Here is a 22116-nt window from a genome sequence, read left to right as displayed (position 1 = left end):
CATCTGAGGACACAGGGAAGCAGGATCGCCCTTCCACCTGCTCTGTGTCACAACCTTCCAGGCCCAGCACCATCAGCCCAGCACCTTTCTACGAGAGTCTCCAATAACCATAGCTCAAAAACAGAGCAACTTCAAGGGAGGAATAAAATAGTTTAAAAGGAGAAAGTAGTGGAAGAATGCAGAAGGTGAAAAAAAATGATTTTTGCTTAAATTCAAACAGAACATTTTCCCCCTAGAATTTTGATGAAGTAATATTTCTCTCTAAAGTGGCACTTCAGATTCAGAAAGGGACTTACAGAAGACTAAGTGCAAATATACCAGAGGCCAGCATCCCCACCCAATACAGTCCCTCCTCTCAAGGATTCCTTTTTTAGCATCAAAGAAAATGTCATGGTTGTCAGTGGTGAAAATGCAAATATTAAGCCCTCGTTTAATTAGGTAGCACAAAGAACAGAAGAATCTAAGCTGCTCTGGCAGTTGTTAATTTTTTTGCTATAGAAATACTCTGGTCTACGGGAAAACAAAAAAATACAAGTTTATTTTCAGTTTTTTTGGATTGAAAAAAATAATGTTTAAACTCTATTAGGAAATTAAGGGACTAAAGCCAGGTAGAATTTTAAAAAATCAATTACATCCTTACAAGTTAATCCATGAAAATAATAAGATGGATCCAAACCACCACATGAAAGATCCATTTATTTATGTTTACAAGTAGTACAAGATAATCCTTAAATAAAAATAATTAACATTACAGAAATCCAAAATAACCTGATGAATGAAAGAAGTTGGTATTTGAACATAAAATTAATTCATCAAGAATATGATAAATTACTCTCTGAAGATAATGTGTAACATTAAAAGCCCTTAGAATTTCCGTTTTTAAGGAAAAAAGGTTCTGAATTTCATAAAAAATAAATTACAGTAGAATTCTATATCTGTCAATGCAATCATTGCATAGGATTTCATTTTGTCTTTCTTGGCGGGGGGGTGATGGGGGGCAGGTGGAGGAGATAGTTTCTGGGTCTACCCCACACCCAAGAAACAGACACCTAAATCCCTGGGCCAATCTTAACTGGAGTCCAGGAAAGTGGAGAAAAGGGCAAGGGGAACAGAAGTTCCATCAATTCCTACCATTTCGACTATTTTCTCCCTTCACATCTTGAGAGATTAAAAATGTTGCCATATCAGGGCCAGCCCCAGGGCAGTGGTTGGGTCTGCCACACTCTGCTTCAGCAGCCCAGGGTTCATGGGTTCAGATCCTGGGTGTGGACCTACACTACTCGTCAGCCATGCTGGGGCAGGGACCCACATGTAAAGCAGAGGAAGACTGGCACAGATGTTAGCTCAGGGCTAATCTTCCTCAAGCAAAACAAGAGGAAGACTGGCAACAGATGTCGGCTCAGGGCTAATCTTCCTCAGCAGAAAAAAGAAAAGTTGCCATCTCTAATAAAAAATAAGCTTATTAGGGGCCAGCTTGGTGGCATAGTGGTTAAGTTTGCACAGTCTGCTTTGGCAGCCCGGGGTTCACAGGTTCAGATCCTGGGTACGGACCTACATACCACTCATCAAGCTGTGCTGTGACAGCATCCCACATACAAAATAGAGGAAGACTGGCACAGATATTAGCTCAGCAACAATCTCCCTCAAGCAAAAAAAGAGGAAGACTGTCAACAGATGTTAGCTCAGGGCCAATCTTCCTCACCAAAAAAAAATAAATAAATAAGCTTATTAGTGATAGATTCACGTCATAAATATTGAAGAGCACTGAAAATGAATATAGTTAGCAATCAAGTATATTTAGACTTTGGTGTCCTTGCTCACAAACTGAGAAGAGAGAGAAAGGGAGACGAGGAACAACAAGACCTGGCAATGCGTCCTGGGGAAGTGGGAAGTTGGGGATGATCGAGTAGCCAAGGGAGGAGCACTCAGTCAGAGGCATAAATCCAAGCCTGTCACATCTTAGACCTGTAAATGACAGCAGGGCTCTGAGTAACAACTCTGTAATCAGATCAGGCGAGGGCACTGATCCTTTAGGTGACAGAGATCTAAGCTGGGACACAATTGGGCCTAAACACAGATTTACTGAACTCACGGTAATGAGCACTTAATCACACTAAGAGATCACGGCCACAGTGAAGATGTTTCCTGTCGTGTTCCATTTCTAGAGGTTGAGTTCAGCTTTGTGGTTCAACACATGGATGTGACTAGGCTACGATGGGATTTAATTCTTAGCTTTCCAATGTTTCAGTCATCATTTCAGATCTCACCCTGTGCTATTAATTTGGCATCACAGCCCACACTACTCAATTTAGTTGTCCTACATCTAAGTTTATCCCCACACATGAATTAAACAAATACCACGTGTGCTGAATAGTTTATGCTGGTACTTAGCCCCACGCCTACCCTTCTAGACTCTCCCTGAATCACCAGGCCTGAAATCTACATTCCTGGCCCCCTGTCAGCTGTGCTCCCACTAGGCTCTGGCAGCAGCTCTGGCAGGAGTACAGGTTCCTGCCTGGTAGCAGTGAACTCAAGCAGCATTGGTGGGAAATGGGAGGTTCTAGGCTCTGGGTAACACCACCTCCTCCCTTTGCTCCTCCAGCCCTTCCTTTTGTATCCAATTCGTAGAATTGGGTCCCCTTTTCACTGAAGCGGCTAGAGTGGTTTCCTGACTAGACAAAGACTGATAGCCCACCAAATTCAGAATTTATATAATTCACCGATGAGGGTGGGGAACTAAGCTGTGAAACATTCATTCATCCATTCAGTCGACAGATTGTTACTGAGTACCTACTACAGGCCAGACCCTGTTCTAGGTGCTGAAGATATAGTAGTAAACAGTACAGACAAAATCCCTGAACTCAGAGAGTTTACATTCTAGTGGAAGAGAGAGACAATACACAGAACAGATAAGGAAAATACTGTTAGATAATAAACGCTAAGGAGAAAAAAAACTAAGCAGGGGCAGGGATATGAAATGCTAGAAGAGGGCTGTGTATCTACACAAGTCACTGAGGTGATTTTGGGGAAAAGACTCCAAGGAAATGAGGGAGTTAGTCCTGCACATATCTACAGGAAAAACATTCCAGGCAGAGGGAACAACACGTGCAAAGGTCCTAAGGAGAGAGCCCCCTTGGCATGGTGGAGAACAGCAGGAGTCCTGGGCACCAGGGTACATAAGAAGGAGGAAGTCTCTGGTGGGGAAGCTAGGCCACGGGAGCCTTGTAGGATACAGTAAAGACTTCAGCTACAGCAACGGACTGTGAGCAGAGATCATATAACTTACCTGTTAACAAGATCCCTCTGCGTCATGAGTAGACTGGAGGGGGCAAAGGCAGAAGAAGGAGAACCAGTCAGGAGGCTACTACAATAACCCAAATGAGACTGGATGACACCTATGACCAAAGTGGTGGCAGTGAGGATGCTGAGCAAATTCTGAATATATTTTGAACTCCTATTTGACCCTTAAAAAGTCAGGGACTGGTCTCTGAACCTTGCTGGAATTCACATTAACAGAAATTTCTATTAATTTCTCCTACCAGGTGAGAATATAATGGCTTTAGTCAAAGAAAATTAAATAATTCCAAATTAACATTCTGCAATAGTCAATATACGGAAACACTAATGTATAACATGACAGGGTATAAAATTTTAATAGTTTTATAAAAATATTAAAGAAACTACACAAATACAGAAGCATCTATAAACTCAGTTTTTATTTAACTGATCAAACACTATTTCTAAGAGGGAAATGATCATATGTAAATTTTCTAGAGAGCAATGAGGAACAGAGAACTAAAAGGAATCTGGAAGCTCCATTCCCTTCATTTTTGGACCAAGGTAATACAGCCCATATATATATGAAGCTTGGTCCTTCTTCAAGCATCAAAACATATTTTAATAGTGGATGGAAGTATTTTTTACATAAATTTTTACTTCCTTAAGACCAAGAGTTTTGAATACACTTTAAGTTTTTTCCTTGATAATTCTGCCCTCTCGAAAGAACACTACATCCAGGCCAGATGTAATGCCGGGCTTTGCTAACTGCTGCCGTCGCTATGCAGACCTACCAATCTCCACTCATCCCCCTCCAGCTGATGGCATCTAATTGACAGAAGGTTGGAAAATAGTTAAGAACCACACGTAACTGAAAGCAAGACTGAGTCAGAACCAAAGAAGAAAATAATCAGCTTTGGTACAGGAACTTTATAACAATTATTGCCAACACTTAGAGATCGATTTTGCTTGTTCAAGGTGTTGAGCTGTGTTCTGAAGGGCTAAGACTATTCCCAAATGGATGGCTGAAAAGGTGATGTATGTGCAGTCCTTTAGAAAATGTTCCACCCCAAAATGCAATTCATCACTTTTGCGAAAGCATGGTTTAAAATTACTTAAAGAGAAATTAACTTTCTGACCATTAACACTATAAACATCACTACCTTAAAAAAGCAAATTGCCAAGGTAATATTTATGTCTCAAACAACAGCTTAAAAGTATAAACAGGAAAATAACAAGCTGTAATAAAAGGGCACTTCACTTCTTCTAAAACCTCCCATTCCACCAAAATTCTCCAGGAGGCTAACATGAACTCAATCTTCTGGTCCCTTCTCTACCATTCTACCAAAACTAGTTTGTTTTAAAAATTAATAATAAAACAAGTTTAAAGTTAATGTGTATTGGAAAAGGAAGATTAACAAAAACACGGAACCATAAATCAAATAAGCAAATGACTCACATATAAGCACTCAGCATCATAACCTCTCTCAGCAATTAAAGAACAAATAAGGGAGATCAAGAGATAATACGAAGAAAAAGTTTAGGATTGAGGATACGCTGTAATTCGTGCCAAGATGCATGCTCATGGCCACAAGTTAACAGTTCCCCATGCATCCCCATGTCCTGAGTGCTGCTCACTCCAGTTCCAGCAGGTCCAGGTACAGCAGCCCAGACATCACTGTAGCTGCTGAGTGCTTCCTCTACCACTCTCAAGGAGGAAGAGTCGGAAGGAACCTTACCGAAGTTAAATCACTTCAGGAGGAAGCAGCACTAAAGATAAGAGTTGGGAAAGGATTAAAAGGAAAAGTTTAGGGTTATTTTTTCATTTTACATTGGGCCTTTTCTCCATTAAAAACTGAAATATTTTAGGGGCAGCCCCAGTGGGTAAGTTTGGTGCACTCCACTTCAGTGGCCTGGGTTCAGTTCCCGGGTGTGGACCCATACCGCTCTGCTGGTGACCATGCTGTGCTGGCAGCCCAAATACCAAAAAATAGAGGAAGACTGGCATGGATGTTAGCTCAGGGCAAACCTGCCTCAGCAAAAAATGTATTTGTATTTTTAGCTTATTAGAAAGTCTTACACTAACAATACAATAAATTAATAGGTATTCACAGATCACTCACTCCTTGAGCTTGACTTTCACGAAAATTATTTCTCAAAACAATATCCTACAAAGATGTTAGCCCCTGCCCACATCCACAAAATATCTTCTACAGGAGGCCCTTTGTACCTTTTCGATAACACTTAAACAGGAGTTATTCTGTATCATATCTTATCCTGGTACTATAAGCTTCTTGAGGGCAGGAAACTTACTCAGCCTTGCAATACCTAAACTCCTGGCATCACTGCTTCACTTCACAGCTATTTAGCATTTGCTAAATTAATTTCTGTAGTATCAGATCATGGTACCTCCAACTCACTAATGAGAAAAAAATATCAGGGGGGCCTGTCCAGTGGCGCATCGGTTAAGTTCATACCTTCTGCTTCAGTGGCCCAGGGTCCGCCGGCCGGTATCCCGGGTGCGGACATGGCACCGCTTGGCATGCCATGCTGTGGCAGGCATCCCACGTATAAAGTAGAGGAAGATGGGCACAGATGTTAGCTCAGGGCCAGTCTTCCTCAGCAAAAAGAGGATTGGTGGCAGATGTTAACTCAGGGCTAATCTTCCTCAAAAAACAAAAAAGAAAAGAAAAAAGAAATTACTGCACTAGAAGCACAGCACCATGTTTAAAATTCCTTACTAAGGAGCTGAGATAAAAATCAACCGTTTTTATTTTTTAATTTAGCTGTATTTTTGCCAATGAACAAAAGAATAGAAAAAAATTGCCAGAACTTTATTTAATTTGTTAGCCAATCCATGCTGCTACAATTTTCTGAAAACCAAAATACAAAAACAAATTATCTAAATTTATAACCAGCAGCATGCACTCAGACCTTGGGATTTAAAGGCACAGTCAACACCAAGGTAGTCTACAGACATCTTCAGATGTTTCGGTCTCCCAAGACTCGGCTGGGGATTCCACTGACGCCGTCCCTTCTGCCACACGGGGGCGGGGGAGCAAGACTTCACCTCTAACTCCACTTACTCTACTGCACCCGGTTCCCCTCTCCTCTGCATCTGCCAGGTAGGGACTGGGTGAAGAACGGTCTACCTTTACAAATACACTAACTCAGAAAAAAATAACACTAAGTATTAGAAAGCTTGTCTTAACCCAAGCAAATTCCAGTTTCCTTAGTCCATAATACTGTTTGTGGCATAAAAAAACTGCAAATAACCCAAACGTACAAAAATAGGGAACCAACTGAATAAATTATGTTACATCCCTTTAACAGACTACTAGGCAATCATTAAAAGAATGAGGTAGATTTACGTGTACTTAGATACACACAAAACATTTTAAATAAAAAGAGCACTACCAATTGATTTTTTTAAGTGAGTAGGGAAATATATGTTTTTATACAAATAGAATTTTCCTAAAAAAAATACCAAAGCAAAAAAAAAAAAAAAAAAAACCAAAGAAACTGGAGTTATACAGTCGCCTAGAGAAGGGACTGAGGCATCTCAGTAAAGAAGTACATTCTTTTTCACTATTCAAAAAATATTTTACTAAAAACATGCATCCTTAATTAAAAAAAGTTTTTTTAAGAAATACTTAAGTCAGTGATTATGATAAAAATAAAGCAACAGAAGAAAAAGTGATGCCTATTACAAGGAATCTCATCTTTCTTAACTATCTCTAAATTCTGTGTGGCAAAATCTGAATTCAGTAAAAGCGGTGGGTATGGAGAGGTCCATTCCACCCTCCTCCTTTGAAACCACAGTAACTTTCAATTTCTTGCTATAATGCTAAAAACAACTATACTTGCTTCTCACACGAAGATGCAAAAATCCCCTTAATGTTTGGCTCTGCTGTAGCCAAAGTTTAAAAGAGTCAAATATATTAATATAAGTCTGCAACTAAAGTTCAATTACACTTTATATGTTAATATTATACACTAATCATATTTTATGAGGAAAGTCTTACATATCTTTTTGTTTCTAAACTAACAAAAGAACTTTAAATTACTAAGATTCCAAATTTCTTAAACTCTCCCCAGCCAAAAATCCAAACATCAGTTCAGTAAAAAATGAGAGGGTTTTTCCCCCATAGCTTCAATATGTCCAAAATCTCTCCATTTCCAAGCAGGACTAGAGTGAAGAGAGATGTTGTACGCAAAGCCTCAGCCTGTCCAACCCTCTTCCACTTCTGTAGATGCCTCTCCTGGTCTTTGGGAACCCCAAGTCCTCATCCAGATACAGCCATCATCAGTGCTCCCACCACAGTAAGAGCACTGATGCAACTGACAATGGTGGGAGGCCTGTGGATCCACTAAATTCATTTCTGAAGCTCAACCTGGGGCTTATGCATCCGCAAATAACAGGCTCTCAGTCACACCAGGGCAAAGGAAGTGGAGTCACCCCACCCCACGCCCACATAGAACCAGACTGCTGATTGTCTCTTTGTAACTACAAACATGAAAAGTAAAGCAAATGACTACAGCTAACGCCCTTCAATTTGATTTTTACTAATGGAAATGCATTTGTCGAAGATCTAAAGATATGCAGTTATCTTGGAAAAAGTGATGTGGTAAGTTAATATGATAAACAAAATGAAGTGGAGGAAAGGAATTTTGCGAACGTAAAACATTAATCAGAACAGACATTCCAAGCAGCAAAATATGACAAAATACTGCCTTCTCATTAAAAGAAAAAAAATTCTGAACATTCAGAACTAAACTGTAACACTGAACAAAAATCTCCGGAGTTAGAAAAAAATTTTCTTAGATAACTTACTAGTTGGTTGTTTATACACACCTCATTTAACATCTATCTATTTGCCATGCACTGTCCTCAGTACCAGGATGCCATGCTAAGTTAAAGACAGACCTGGTTCCTGCCTTCAGGGGGTTTACAATAGGAAGCACAAGGAACAATGCTTTAGCGCACTGTTTCGTTCTGCCACTAGAAACAATGAGGAAAAACATACTTGGAGTAGGTTTAATGTTCTCCACAGTGTAGCTGCAAAGTATTTTATAATAATTTAAAATTAAAATGTTAAAATGAACTAAAAGTAAGATAATTTCATACAGTGATAAGTGCCATGAAAAAAAAAAAAATGAGAAAGGAGCACCTGGGGAGTGGAGGTAAGGATGTGCAGAGAAGGCTTCATTGTTGAGCTGAACCTTCCATGATGAAAAGGAACTCAGCATAAGAAATTCAGTGTGAGGGGCCAGCCCAGTGGCGCAGCGGTTAAGTGCACACATTCTGCTTCGGTGGCCCGGGGTTCGCCAGTTCAGATCCCGGGTGCGGACACAGCACCACTTGGCACACCATGCTGTGGTAGGCGTCCCACATATAAAGTAGAGGAAGACGGGCATGGATGTTAGCTCACGACCAGTCTTCCTCAGCAAAAAGAGGAGGATTGGCAGCAGTTAGCTCAGGGCTAATCTTTCTCAAAAAAGAAAGAAGGAAAGAAAGAAACTCAGTGCACTTGGAGGGACAGAAAAACATGTGGCTGGATTTCAGGAAAGCGGCCAGAAAAGTGGCAGAGGAGGGCAGGGAGCAAATCACAAAGGGCATAACAGGCCACAAAAGGCGTTTGGATTTTATTCTAATTACTATGGAAAGCCACTGGCAGGCTCTAAGCCTGGGAGTAACAAGATGGGATCGGACTAAACATAATAGTTTCTTGTTTAGAATGCATTTTCGAGTAGAAATACTTTTATAAACGGTGGTGCTGCAGTACTGCTTCTGTGCTTTCATTCAGCTATAATTTATTTACTGTCTACTCTCTGCTAGGTTGTGTGAAAGGTAGTGATGAGGAATAAAACAAGGTCTCTCACCCGGAGCTACCAGTCTGCTAGGGATGAGAAACACTGAACAAATAATTACAATTGCAAAATTTATAAGAGTGGACTACGTACAATGCTATGAGGACCCAGGGCAGAGCAGTTAATCCAGCCTGGGGAGTCCAGGAAGGAAGACTTTGCAGAGGACCTGAGTGAGTCTCACAGGACAACAGGGACTCTTTCAGAGCATCCCCATAAGCGCGACGTCCAAACCACAGGTGGTACACAAGAAAAGAGGGGCCACCAAAGACTCCTTTACAGGGGCCAACCCCGTGGCCGAGCAGTTAAGTTTGCATGCTCCGCTTCGGTGGCCCAGGGTTTCGCTGGTTCGAATCCTGGGCGAGGACACGGCACCACTCATCAAGCCATGCTGAGGCGGCATCCCACATGCCACAACTAGAAGGACCCACAACTAAAAATACACAACTATGTACTGGGGGACTTTCGGGAGAAAAAGGAAAAACAAAATCTTTAAAAAAAAAAAAAAGTATTTACATAGGATTAAGGTGGAATGGGGAGGGAAGTTGTATAAAACTTGCAACTGTAACTTCACAGCTATTGCTTAAATAAGGCTTTATTAAGAATTTCAGGGCCAGCTCAGTGGCGCAGCAGTTAAGTGCACATGTTCCGTCCTTGGCGGCCCGGGGTTCGCCAGTTCAGATCCCGGGTGCGGACATGGCACCGCTTGGCATGCCATGCTGTGGTAGGCATCCCACATATAAAGTAGAGGAAGATGGGCACCGATGTTAGCTCAGGGCCAGTCTTCCTCAGCAAAAACAGGAGGATTGGCAGTAGTTAGCGCAGGGCTATTCTTCCTCAAAAAAAAAATTCTATTCGACATTATTGTACTAGCTGATGCAATAAGGCAAGAGGACTTAATAGGAATCCATATTGTAAAAGAAGGAAAAGTAAAACTATATTTATTCATAGATGACATAATTATCTCTATAGAAAATCTGACGAAATTGAAAAAAAAAAAGAATTTCAATTATTTGGTTTTCCCACAACACTGAAAATGCGATAACCTAAACGTTACTTCAACAAGTGGGTCTACGCTCTATTCATGTGTGCGTGCACACATTACCCATTGTGAATTAGGGTTAAAAACTTTTTTTAACACAAACTCTTTTTGCAGCCATTTTATACCCCCCCAATAAAACAAGCATTTATCAAAATTTCAAACAGAGATTCTGAAAAAGTTCCAAATACTCTCCACTTAGATTAAAAAATTATTAAAATTTCCCTGATTTGCTTTATCTTTCTATATATATGTACACCTATATGTATACTTTATGAGCCATTTGAAAGTGCTGAAAACATCACAATACCTCACCTCTAAACACTTCGGCTTGCATCTCCCAAGAATAAGGGCAATCTCTTATATAATCACAATGCCATTATCAAACCTAAAAAAGATCAACAATTCCTCAATACCACCTATCATCAGAAACATATTTTTTAAAATTTTAAGTACAAAAAAGGGCTTTGTCAAGAACCTTACCGAAGGAATGTATTTTAATAAACTGATTAGATTTACTGTCACTTGTATTTCATTATTTTTATTTTTAAAATGCAGTAATACTTTATAAACTTCAAGGTAAAAAGTCAAATTCTGGGGCTGGCCCCATGGCGTAGTGGTTAAGGTTTGGTGCGCTCTGCTTCGGTGGCCCGGGTTCACGGGTTTGGATCCCGGGCGTGTACCTACACCACTCATCAGCCATGCTGTGGTGGCATAGATGTTAGCTGAGGGCTAATCTTCCTCAAGCAAAAAAAAAAGTCAATTTTTAAAAAGTTGATTTTAAAAATATTAAAAGAATAATTGTAATCAAATACTATGGCAAAAAGTATGAAAGTGGTACGTGCAAGATGGACATTTTGGGAGCACTGTGTTAAGAGAAAGGCACTCTAGGCAGAGGGACATCCCTAGGAAAAGGTTTGCAAAAGAGTGCAGTCCCAGCAAGGCTGGAGTGAGGGCACACGTGAGAGGGAGATGAGCTAGACAGGTGGCAAGGGATGAGCTCTTCAAGGATTCTGCGTGCCTTCCTGAGGAGTTTGGACTTTATCCTGCTGGTACTGGGACTTCTACAAACAAAAATTTTGTCTAAACAAATCGAGTTTGTTTAGAAAGATCTATCTGGCCATGGTATGTTGGATGGACTGGAGAGTAGGGAAGACAGGGAGATCATTTCAAGGCAACAGAAGAACTCTGACATTTTTCACTGCAAATATATAACATTTCAGTTAATTATGCTTTGAGTAAGCCTGCTATACTAGTAAATGAACAATACAAAAACAGTAAAACTAAAGTTCAGTTTATCTTGAATGTTCATGTTGTAGAAATGAAGTTTTAAAGAGAAAAGGAGTGAGTCAGTAGAGACTTCACCTAAATTTTGAAAGGAACCCTTGGGTACTTTTGAAGGTTTCAGCATTTAATGGAGCTGGCTCTTCTTAACACCTAGTTTCACTTTCCAAAGTGGCTTTCCTTTTCCTTGGCAAGATTCATCACTGGCACTAATTTCATGTTTATCAGTCAAAACTAAAATAATTTCCAAAGGAAAACCAATGGGAAGAGGTGGGATGCAAAACAGGTAATGTAATTTTCTCACATGCAGAGTGCCCTCAGGGCAGTGCTCACAGCAGCTCCCAGAGCTCCACTTACAGAGTCCAGGGGAAGCTGCTCCAGGGCCAGACATCAGCTCTGCCTAGGAGAAAGCGGGCAGCACTGGAAGCAGGGCCAGCAGGACAGGATGCTGGCCCTCCACTCCCCTTCCACCAGGAGAACTCTAGTTTTATTTATTCCACATATTGGGCGTCCTAGAAGGATCTTATTTTAACAAAGGGTTCCACAGCTTTAAAAGTGTTTTGAAAGCCAGTGAGTCAGAACTGCACGTTCTTAAATGAGATGTTGGTAATTCAAAATAAGACTCCAAGTTCCACAGGAAAGCTGCAGGGGGACGAAACAAACACTATTACTGAGGAGGAATGTAAAGAAAGAGACCTAGACGAGCATACTGGAGGAGGAGTAGCTTTAGGGCAGAACCAGGGGTTCTGTTGGGGACCTGTGGATTTTGAGGAGCCAGTGGGGCATTCAACTGGAGAGGTCCAGACAGCAGAGGACATACAGATCTGAAGCTCAGCAGGAAGGTTTATGACCACATAAGGACTAGCTGAAGTCTAAATGTGGATGAATCCACCGACAGACATGTAAAGAGAGAAACAAAGGAGGGACTGAAAAGGTCACAGAAGGCAAAAAGAAAAGGCTCTGCCTCAAGACAGGACTGTGAGGAACTATCCACACACACAGCCACCTCAGGAGGAGACCCTGAATTCAGGGTAGTCTGCATCCAGGAGCAGACGGCACTGGCTGGACTGCTGGGGGTGGTCTACAGAGCAGAGGCCTCAGAAGGGCAAGGCGGCAAGAGTAAAGGGTTCTGGCCAGGAAGCAAATGAAAGACTGGACAAAGAATCCAGGCCTGAAGGGACTGGAACTCTGAGAGAAAAGGGAAGTCACAGAAGGTCAAAAATGAGACAAGGAAAGTAGGGACACCTCTCGAGGACGCTGTGGAAAAAAGAATATTGTACTGGAACCTAAGATTTCACCAGCAGAGCTGTTCTGGAAAGAGCTCCTTTCAGACAAAGTTAAGAGAAAGCCAAAATGAGGGTAAAGGTCAATGCGGGGTGGGGGTTACAGTGTCTTCAGAACCCTGTTGTGCCTTAAGGACCTGGGTCTAGCTGTGGGAGTCATGGACCCCTCCTCCAGTACTCGCTGCAGACAAGGAGACCCACCCTAGAAAGGGAGGCCAGAAGAGCCCACCCAGCCCTCTGCTTCCCTTGTCACAGCCACTACTGCTAAGGGGGTCTGGCGACGAAGTCATTTAAAGCTTCTCTCAGGTCACCCAGGAGCTCCTATGTGGACTTAAGGAAAAACAGGTGCAGATAATGCCTAGAGCAGATCTGTTTCCCAATTTGTGTACAATGTTGCTTGTATTAACAATAATAAAAACTATGTATATTTTAAATGCAAATATAATTCATGACTGACAACTGTAAAATCAATTTTAAAAGGGAAACAAAATGAAAATAATAAACATTAATTACATTAAGAGGTCAAGGGATTCAGAGATCACAAATGACCATAAGAACAACAACAAAATACCCAAAGTGTTCAAATTTCTAGCTTTAGCTACTAGACCACCTACCCCTGCCCATTTTGCTCAATAATAAAAATAAAAACTCATCAAAAGGAAACCATACTCCTGGGAAGAATACCTCCTCCTATTAATTTTTTTTAAAAAGAAAAGGATTTCTCTCTTAACAAATTACTTAGAAACTCCAATTCATATTTTAAAAATTAACAAACTGACTCTGGTATATAAACTCAACTTTTCAATTTAACTGTCGATTCAGGACTAACAAAAATACACAGTGGGGAACAGAATGGTGTAAAGGAGGTGCTCACTAGTGCTCTGGGGACAACATCTTGCCAAACAAACTGATACTTTCAGAAAAGCCTTACTAACTCTAGGAAACTAACCACTCCTATTTTCTTAAGAACTGAGTAGCAATTTAAGGCATTAAAAAAAAATCAAGTTTCATGAAACTCATTGTCAATTCTTCAAGGATTTCAAGAAAGACAGCCAAAGGGCCAGTCAGGTGGTATAATGGTTAAGTTTGTGCGCTCTGCTTCAGCTGCCCAGGGTTTGCAGGTTTGGATCCCAGGCATGGACCTACATACTGCTCATTAAGCCATGCTGTGGCAGAGTCCCACATACAAAAAAACAGAGGAAGATTGGCACAGATGTTCACCAAGGGACAATCTTCCTCAAACACAAAGAGGAAGACTGGCAACAGATGTTATCTCAGGGCCAATTTTCCTCACCAAAAAAAAAGAAGAAGAAGATGGCCAAAGCACCTGTGTCAAGAAGGATGTGCAGCAATGATCAAGAGGTGCTCTAAGCTATCTGCCCTTCCCCTTGTAACAAAATTCAGGAAACTCAATCCATCTTTACTACACTAATGCAGGCATTAAAAATAATAGTTAAGGGGCTGGCCCGGTGGCCGAGTAGTTAAGTTCACACACTCCGCTTCGGCAGCCCAACGTTTTGCTGGTTTGGATCCTGGGCATGGACATGGCACTGCTCATGGGGCAATGCTGGGGCAGCATCCACATGCTACAAGCAGAGGGATCTACAACTAAAAAAAATATACATGGATATGTACTGGGGGGATGTGGGGACAAAAAAAAAAGGCAGAAAAAAAATAATAATAGTTAAAGGAAACAATAACAAAACCCTACACTTCTTCAGCCATTCTCAAAGTGCTTAACTGCTCAACTCGTAATCCTTAATTCTGCCAAACCTGCACTCTCTCCATCTATGAGTGGATGTCTATATTTCACAAATACAGAGCTAACGTAATATAATAAATCTAAATTATAAAGCATTAATTATGTGGTAACATTATGACGTTAAGCTACTGAACCTCTTTAAATACTCACTAGTTCTCCCTTAATACAGAAATGAGAGTAAAATATGGCAAAACCTCAACTAATCGGAACAGCTGAAGGGTGAGTCATTGAATAATCATGCCTCTCAGATAACTGAAGGCTTATTTACAACTCTGAACACAAACTTTTTTGGTTACCTGTTCTGGCCAGAACACTTCGACTTGGGCCAACATTGTCAATATCAATGATTACACAGTAAAACGGTATCCAAGGACACACAAGACTCTGTCCTTATCCAAATGAGAGCCCCAGACTGTAGCAACCTTTGTTTTTATACTTTCCCTGTCTTCCGCCCTGCTGTCACATTCTGCATCCATCTCTCTCTTTCATTCCAATAACCAAGTGTGTTGGAACTGCATCTAAGGAAAAGGTACCTGGTTCTCACAACTCTGCTGGGCACCTAGAGCTCTTCCAAGGGAGGTAAATGAGTCCTAGTGTACAAGGTTCTGTGACTCTCTTTCATCTGCTGTGGAAGACTTTTTTAAAAAGCATTTCCTCAAAAGGAAATTCTGACACATGCTACACTATGGATAACCCTTGAGGATATTATGCTAAGTGAAATAAGCCAGTCCCACAAGGACAAAGACTGTATGATTTCACTTATATTAGGTAGCCAGAGTAGTCAAATTTATGGAGATGGAAAGTAGAATGGTGGTTGCCAGGGGCTGGTGGGAGAGGGGAATGGGGAGCTATTGTCAATGGGTACGAAATTTCAGTTTGGGAAGATGAAAAAGTTCTGGAATTGGATAGTGGTGATAATTGCACAACACTGTGAACATACTTAATGCCAGTGAATTGTAGACTTTAAAATGGTAAATTATGTTATGTATATTTTACCACAACTAAAACAATTCTTTTAAATAATGAAAATTTACTTCCTCATTATTTACTATGTTCTAGACAAGTGATGTGTTAACTGTATCTGTGTTATTATCATCACTCCAAGAAGGTTATTTTCTAATATGTGTAAAAATCAGCCAAAATGATCTCTTAAAATTATGATTCTAAAATATCATATACTATTTTCCACATGGAAAAAGCACGTTTTATAGGAACGGATCCATAAGAAAGAACACCAGCAAAAACACAGAGACAAGAAAGCATTCTAGTCTAGGTAGCACACTAATGTGAAAAGAAATGAAAAAATGGTAACTCACAGGTGGCCTCACCACTGAGCAAATATTACATAGCAGCCACCTCAAAGACTTTCCCAAAAAACTATGCGGGGTAAAAGAAAACAGTAATAACTTGGAATTCAAACCAACTATTTCAATAATTGCTAAATTTCTCAGCCTATCTCATGTTGTCATCTCAAATACAAGCATCCTGCACTTGCGGACAAACCACCTTCCAACTCTCCCAGACTACACAGGTACTCTCCGCCGCCCTATCCACCCCAGATCAGCCCAGTCCTTACTCTAGATTAAGCAAAAATACCAGAAAGGAACCTACACGTAGAAATGCCACCTTATAGCCTCTGCCTGCACAGCAAAGTGCCTGGCTCTGAAGTTATTCAACTATCAAACCAGAAAGTTCAACAGGGACTTATATCTTTTACCACAATATACCGACTACATCTTTTTGTTTTTTAATTATGTCCTTGAGTGATTATCTAAAGACAAAGCTGAATAAGCTTATAAACTTCCTCTTCAATAAGAGACTAGAAAATAAGTATATACAAATCTTCAGGTGCCTCTGAGTTATAGGCAAAAGTTTACAATCAAACTTGTTAAAACTTCTGCAGTGAAGTCATAATTTTTCTATTAATAACTTGTCTTTGTTCTTATCCTCTCTCCCACTTTTGTAAAGTTTAACAATGAACTTGCAACAACCTGACCACATCCTTTTTATTTTAAATCATTTTCCAATGGGGCTAGTACAACTTGCAGAAGCATAGAATCATATCAAAATCCCATTCCCCAAAGTCTAACAGTTCAAAACCTCCCAGGAAACCCAAATCCTTGGAGATTTTCACCCAATTTAACAACTGCATAAAAGGAGAAATATTTTTTCAAGTACAAACCATCACAGTTAGACAACAAACGCTACTTACCGAAAGAAAAATCCCCTGCCATAACAAAGCTGTACCATTTACTGATTATATGTTCTTTTACTCTCATTTAAATTATTCTGAAATTTTGGTTAACAGCCAAATAATTCTAGAAGGTAAAGTTTCAGGAAATTATAAGATAGAAAACATAAAAATACTTAGCATTCAAAATACCTGCCAGTATAATGGTATTCTGCTCTTTGGATTGTATTCATTCATTTAATTAAATATAACATGAAGTCATAACAAAAAGGCCAGTGGAGTTTGGAGAGTTCACCTTTTCTACAGACTTCAGAGTCAAATGATATCTGTTTACGCACCATCATTCTATAGCCAAGCCCAGTCTATCACTGAAAGCAAAGGCATCCTACAGAAGCAGTAAGATTATGGACAGAAAAAGCATTTTTTAAGAGAAAAATCAAAGTTTACAAAGAAACAAACATCAAAAGAGGAAATTTCCTTTCTTACATATTTTGTTTCTCATTTTGCATCTCTTTAGCTGCATCTCTCACAAATTTAATAAATTTTAAGTTAAATATCTGATAATGCAAAAACTAAAAAATCTAAAAAGAGCCACAAAAATCAAAAAGAAAACGGTGGAGCAATAACTAGGTGTCAATTACTCTCTTCGCTAATGATGCTATGAATCTTAGGGTAGAGGGACCAAATCCAGCTTAGCTGTTGGCCAACTGGCTAGCTAACTTAGTCACAGAAAAACAGAATTATTCAGCAGAATCATTTCACAAAAGAAAACCTTTGAACTTTGTGGACTATGCCCTATACATCCCTACCACAGGCCTCAGACAGTCCCCAACCTTCTACTACACCAATGTCCTTGCAGTTAAAACACAGGCCTTTGTGAGGAACTAACAAGAGTTCACTCACAATCTCTGAGTGCCCTCCTTTAGGAGCAGGAACAACAAAAGGTACAAGAATATATTAAAAGGCATCTGAGAAGGATAAGCAAATCATTGAAATACTTGCTTCAGCGGAGAATATAAAAAACCCAACTTCTCAGAGGTCTAACACAAAACACTATCTCAATCACAGGGTCAAAAAAATCACACCTGAGGGGCTGGCCCTGTGGCCCAGTGGTTAAGTTCACGCGCTCCGCTGCAGGCGGCCCAGTGTTTTGTCGGTTCGAATCCTGGGCACAGACATGGCACTGCTCATCAAACCACGCTGAGGCAGCGTCCCACGTGCCACAACTAGAAGGACCCACAACGAAGAATACACAACTATGTACCGGGGGGCTTTGGGGAGAAAAAGGAAAAAATAAAATAAAATAAAAAAATCACACCTGATATTAACTTTTAGTTACCTTTTGTTTTTGCTTTTATTGCTAGAGTTTTAATGATTTGATAAACCAGGCGAATATCCTGCATATATAAATCAAGTTAATTGCTGTCATTTAAAAGGTTGTTAAAGCTTTATATCCACATCCTTTCACTGAACTTCAAAAAATCAATTTTCATTCAATTTTCTCAGCAAATTCTAGGCTTTAAGGAACTGATTCATCTACTGACACGTTAAACTCTGACTTAGGAAAGTTCATGATTCATCCTTCAAACTTACTATATGCAAATATACCTGTATTCCAAAAATGGGAAGTAACAGATTAATACTGGGCCTCTGACCACAAGGATTCCCAAGAACCACAGATCCAAACCTGCAAAGTACTGCCTCAGCTACAAAGTGACCCTCTGACTAAGAAGTCTCCCAGGTCGGAATTTTTAGTTATTCTAGATGGTAAAAACCCTAAGAATTGTTATAAACGCATTTAGGGTCATGGTGAAAATGACCATTTTCCAGGTTTACTGGAGTTTCCAAACTCCAAGTTTACACACTTGCTGTCCTCCAGCTTAATTATTAATATTGCCCCCTTTTACCCTCAAAGGGCCCAGTTTTATAGCAAAACTCATCAGTGGTGACAGAAGTCAGAATAGTGGTAGCCTTGGGGAGGGGGAAAGTGTTTACAGAATGGGAGGAATGTAAAAGGGAGCCCTTTGGGAGGCTGAAAATGTTCTATAACTTGATCTGAGTGTGGTTACCAGGGCACATGCATGTGTGAGAGGTCGCAAACTTTACTCTTAGGTCTTATAATTAGTGAGACCTCAATGAAAAAAATACTTGATTTTAAAAACACTGCAATACACTTTTAAATGCCTTTGTTCAGATCACAAATTACATAAAGTCATCTTAGATATAGCTACCAAGAATTTTTTCCAAATGTATTCGAATAAAGATTCATTTTTGTGAGCACTTTTATGTAGAACCTTTCGAAATACAGATTCTGACTTTTTAAATATTTCATATTAATAAATCGCCGAATGTCAAAATCGAGAGCAAGCAGAAAGATGATCTACTCATTCTCTAATTTTGCAAATAAGGAAAAATAAATCTGGACAGGCTAAGAAATGTACCCCTCGATAAAGCAGCCAGTAGGTGACAACGGTAGTGACAACTGTTTCCTGATCTCAGGCCACTCCCGTTTCCACCAGGCCGTTACTTTTCTGACACTGTAAACAAATCTGAACTCTGCATTTACCTGTGGCCTAGAAGGATTCAACGTATCCCTCAAAACACCAGGCCAACGAGCCCAAAGTGTAAACGTCTTCCTTCCTCCTCTCAAGACAGCTGGGAAATGAACAATTCTATCTTCAGGCATTTTAAACTTGCGATGCGATAGAGTGTGACATCTTAAAAAATGTGATTCAAGAGGACAAGGCACAGGCAGGGATTGACAAAATCCATTTTATTTCCTTTCAAATCTCTCTGATGGTCACTTGGTTCTCACAACTACAGCGCTAAGTCGGACTCGGGAAACATCATCGCTGGGGGCCGTTCACCAGCGTGGCTTCGCGGGACCCGCCGGGAATAAGCCCCGGCTCCGGAAAACTCCTGTCTCTGCCAGGGGTGTCCTGCCTCCCTCCCCGCACAAGACCCGGAGGGGACCTGTGCTTTCCGGCTTAGTTTCAGACCCCAGGGAACCGCTGACATCTTGCGAAAAACTTAGCATACATCCTCTTTCCGCGGGAATTTATGTCTGCTCGCACAGGCGTTTCTGCTCCCCACCGAGCAGGCCTTGCTTCTCAGGACAGGCTTCTCGCCTGCCTGCAGCCTCCTCTGCAGGGTCCAAGACGAGACTTCAAGAACAGAAATCGAAACGCTCACCGACCTCCCGAGAGGCGGGTCGGGCCCCGAGCAGGGCGGCAGGGGTCGAGCAGCGGCTCCCCGGCGAGCCCACTGCCCGCTCTCGCGCGGCGCGGGGAGGCCCTGCGCACGCCGCCACGCCGGCCTCAAGCAACCGGTTGCGGTGGCCGCTGGACGCTCCGCAAACGCGCAGCGGCCACCCCGGCCCTCGGAAGTTCGGACCGCCGCACGAGCGGCGCGGCCCCGGCCCCTGCTGCGGGTTCGCGCCCCGGCCCCGGAGCGAGCCCGGGGGGCGGGTCCGCGGGGGCTCGGCGGGCGGGAGCGCGGGACGCGCTGGGAGGGGCGCGCGGCGGGCCCAGCGCGCCGGGGAACTTGGGCGCCCGCCGCTGCCGCCGCCCGGCCACTTTCCTTTCACGCCCCCGGGGCTGCCGCGCGCCGCGCCGCCCGCCCGGGGCTGCCGGCCGCCACCGCGAGCAGACGCCCAGGCGCGTTCCTGCAGCCCGGCCGGCCGCCGCGCGGGTCCGCGGGGGCGCGCGAGGCCGCGCGCGGGCGCTGCGCTCCCCCCGCCCCGCCCCCGCCCCCAACGTGCCGCCGCCGCCGCCCGTTGGCGCCTCAGCCCGCGCGCCCGCCGCCCGCCGGCTCCCGGCGGTTTTTCGTCGGCAAAGTTGCGCGGCCGCCTCGAGGGGGGCGCCCCGTGGTCCCCCACCCCAGCACAGCCGCCGCCCCTTCAGGCCGCCGCGCGGGAAGGCCCAGTCGGCGGCCCCGCTTTTTTACCTGCCGGGAGTTTTCGCGCGCGCGCTCGCTCGATCGCTCGCTTTGCCCCCTCTCGCACTCGTTTTCTTTCTTTCTTTCCTTCTTTTCGTTCCCCCGCGCGGGCGCTTTTTCCGCTCGCGCCGCCCGCGCTCGCCCGCTCGCGCCCTCCTTCCTGCTGGGCTCGGCGGAGCGGGGCGGCCGGCAGCTCTCCCCGCCCCCCTCCACCCGCGCTCCGGCGGAGGCGGCGGCGGCGGCGGCGCTCCGCGCTCCGACTCATTCCAATATGGCACGGGCGCAGGGCGCATGCGCCCGCGCCCCCCCCCCCCCCCCATCCGCGCTCCTCCCGGCAGCCCGCGCCCCTCGCGCCGCGCGCGTGGCGCCCCCCGGCCGGGCCTCCCCGAGCCCGCCCGCGCGTCTTCCCGCCCCGCTGAGGCCGCGCAGGATGCCAGGCTTCCGCGGACTGAGGGGCTGGAGGTCCAGCGCCTCCAGCCGCCGGCCGCCCCCACCCCTCGTGCTCCCCAGCCCGCAACTTGCCGCGGACACCCCGAGGCCGTGGCGCAGGGCAAGTGGCGGCGCCCCAGCCCCCGACGGCGCTGCGGTCCCGCGCGGACCGGCCCGTCGGGGCGACGTGCCCCCAGGGACCCAGCGCCCACCCTGTCCCTGCTCCGACCCACGAGAGAAGGGCCCCGGCGCCTCACCTCGGGCTGTGGACGGAGCCCGGAGAACCCGGTGTCGTACCCAGATCGGTCCTGGCGTCCCGGCCGGGTGAAGCTCGCCGCTGTCGTCCGCACGTGACCGCCTGGGGCAAGATGGCACTAGCGGAGGAACGGACGGAGCGGCTGCCCGATCCCAGATGGGCGCGTGTCACCGCCAGAGACGGCTGCGTCCGCCCGCCTAGCCCACGTCGGGGATTTGGCGTGCCCTTTGCAACCTGGAAGGGCACCCAAGTGCCCCCTGTCTGCGAAGTCAGACCCAGGCCCGCCGGCGCACCCAGTGTCTCCAGGCTTCCGCAGGAGGCGCCCTGTAAAGCCGAGTTTTCCTGCCGCTCGGGGCCCTGGCGAGGGGACACAAGACGGCTGCGGAATTCGGGCAGGAGAACTGGGGGCCCCGGCTCAGAACGGAAGCTCGAAGGTGGCTGCAAGCCGGGCCCGCAAGCCGAAGTGCCCAGGGGCGGTTATATTCCCCGAGCTTGCCCCTTCCCCAGCGAGCGCAGGTGCCCGTAGGACACCCCCCTCCCCACCTGCTCTGGCAAGTTCCTTTAGAAGGGAGTCCCCGCGCCACGGAGACCCGGGAGTGCCCGGACCCAGGAGTGTCGGGAAGAGGTCTCAACTGGGCGCCGATGGCTCCTGCCTTTCAGCGAGGAGGAGGTGCCCCGCCGCAGGAAGGATGTCTGGGGTGCCGGACGAGGGCTCAGGCCACTTCCCACCGACCTCAGCACCGCGCTGGAAATATTACCCCACTTTACAGACAAACTTGCTCAAAGTCACGC

The 22116-nt window shown here is 44.1% G+C and overlaps 1 protein-coding gene across 9 annotated transcripts in view; it reads right to left on the bottom strand.

Annotated features, from left to right (window-relative positions):
- The window catches only part of SFMBT1 (Scm like with four mbt domains 1), a 138648-nt gene extending 116824 nt beyond the window's left edge, over positions 1-21824 (bottom strand). For 2 of the 9 annotated variants that reach the window (XM_023620287.2, XM_023620290.2), the window contains exon 1: positions 20649-20912. Coding sequence is in view for 1 of the 9 variants with exons in the window: in XM_023620286.2 (XP_023476054.1) it covers positions 20649-20904 (256 nt within the window). In the remaining 8 variants the exon portion in view is untranslated. Of the gene's footprint in view, positions 1-5753; positions 5940-20648; positions 20913-21325 lie in introns of those variants that run through there. The other 7 variants (XM_070237393.1, XM_070237395.1, XM_001492162.7 and 4 more) reach the window with 7 other exon arrangements.
- Positions 21825-22116: the final 292 nt, after the last annotated feature.

This window comes from Equus caballus, chromosome 16, assembly GCF_041296265.1.
Source record: "Equus caballus isolate H_3958 breed thoroughbred chromosome 16, TB-T2T, whole genome shotgun sequence".
NCBI classification, from domain to species: Eukaryota; Metazoa; Chordata; class Mammalia; order Perissodactyla; family Equidae; genus Equus; species Equus caballus.
Note: the sequence above shows the minus strand (reverse complement) of the source record. Positions and strands in the feature narration are given on the sequence as shown.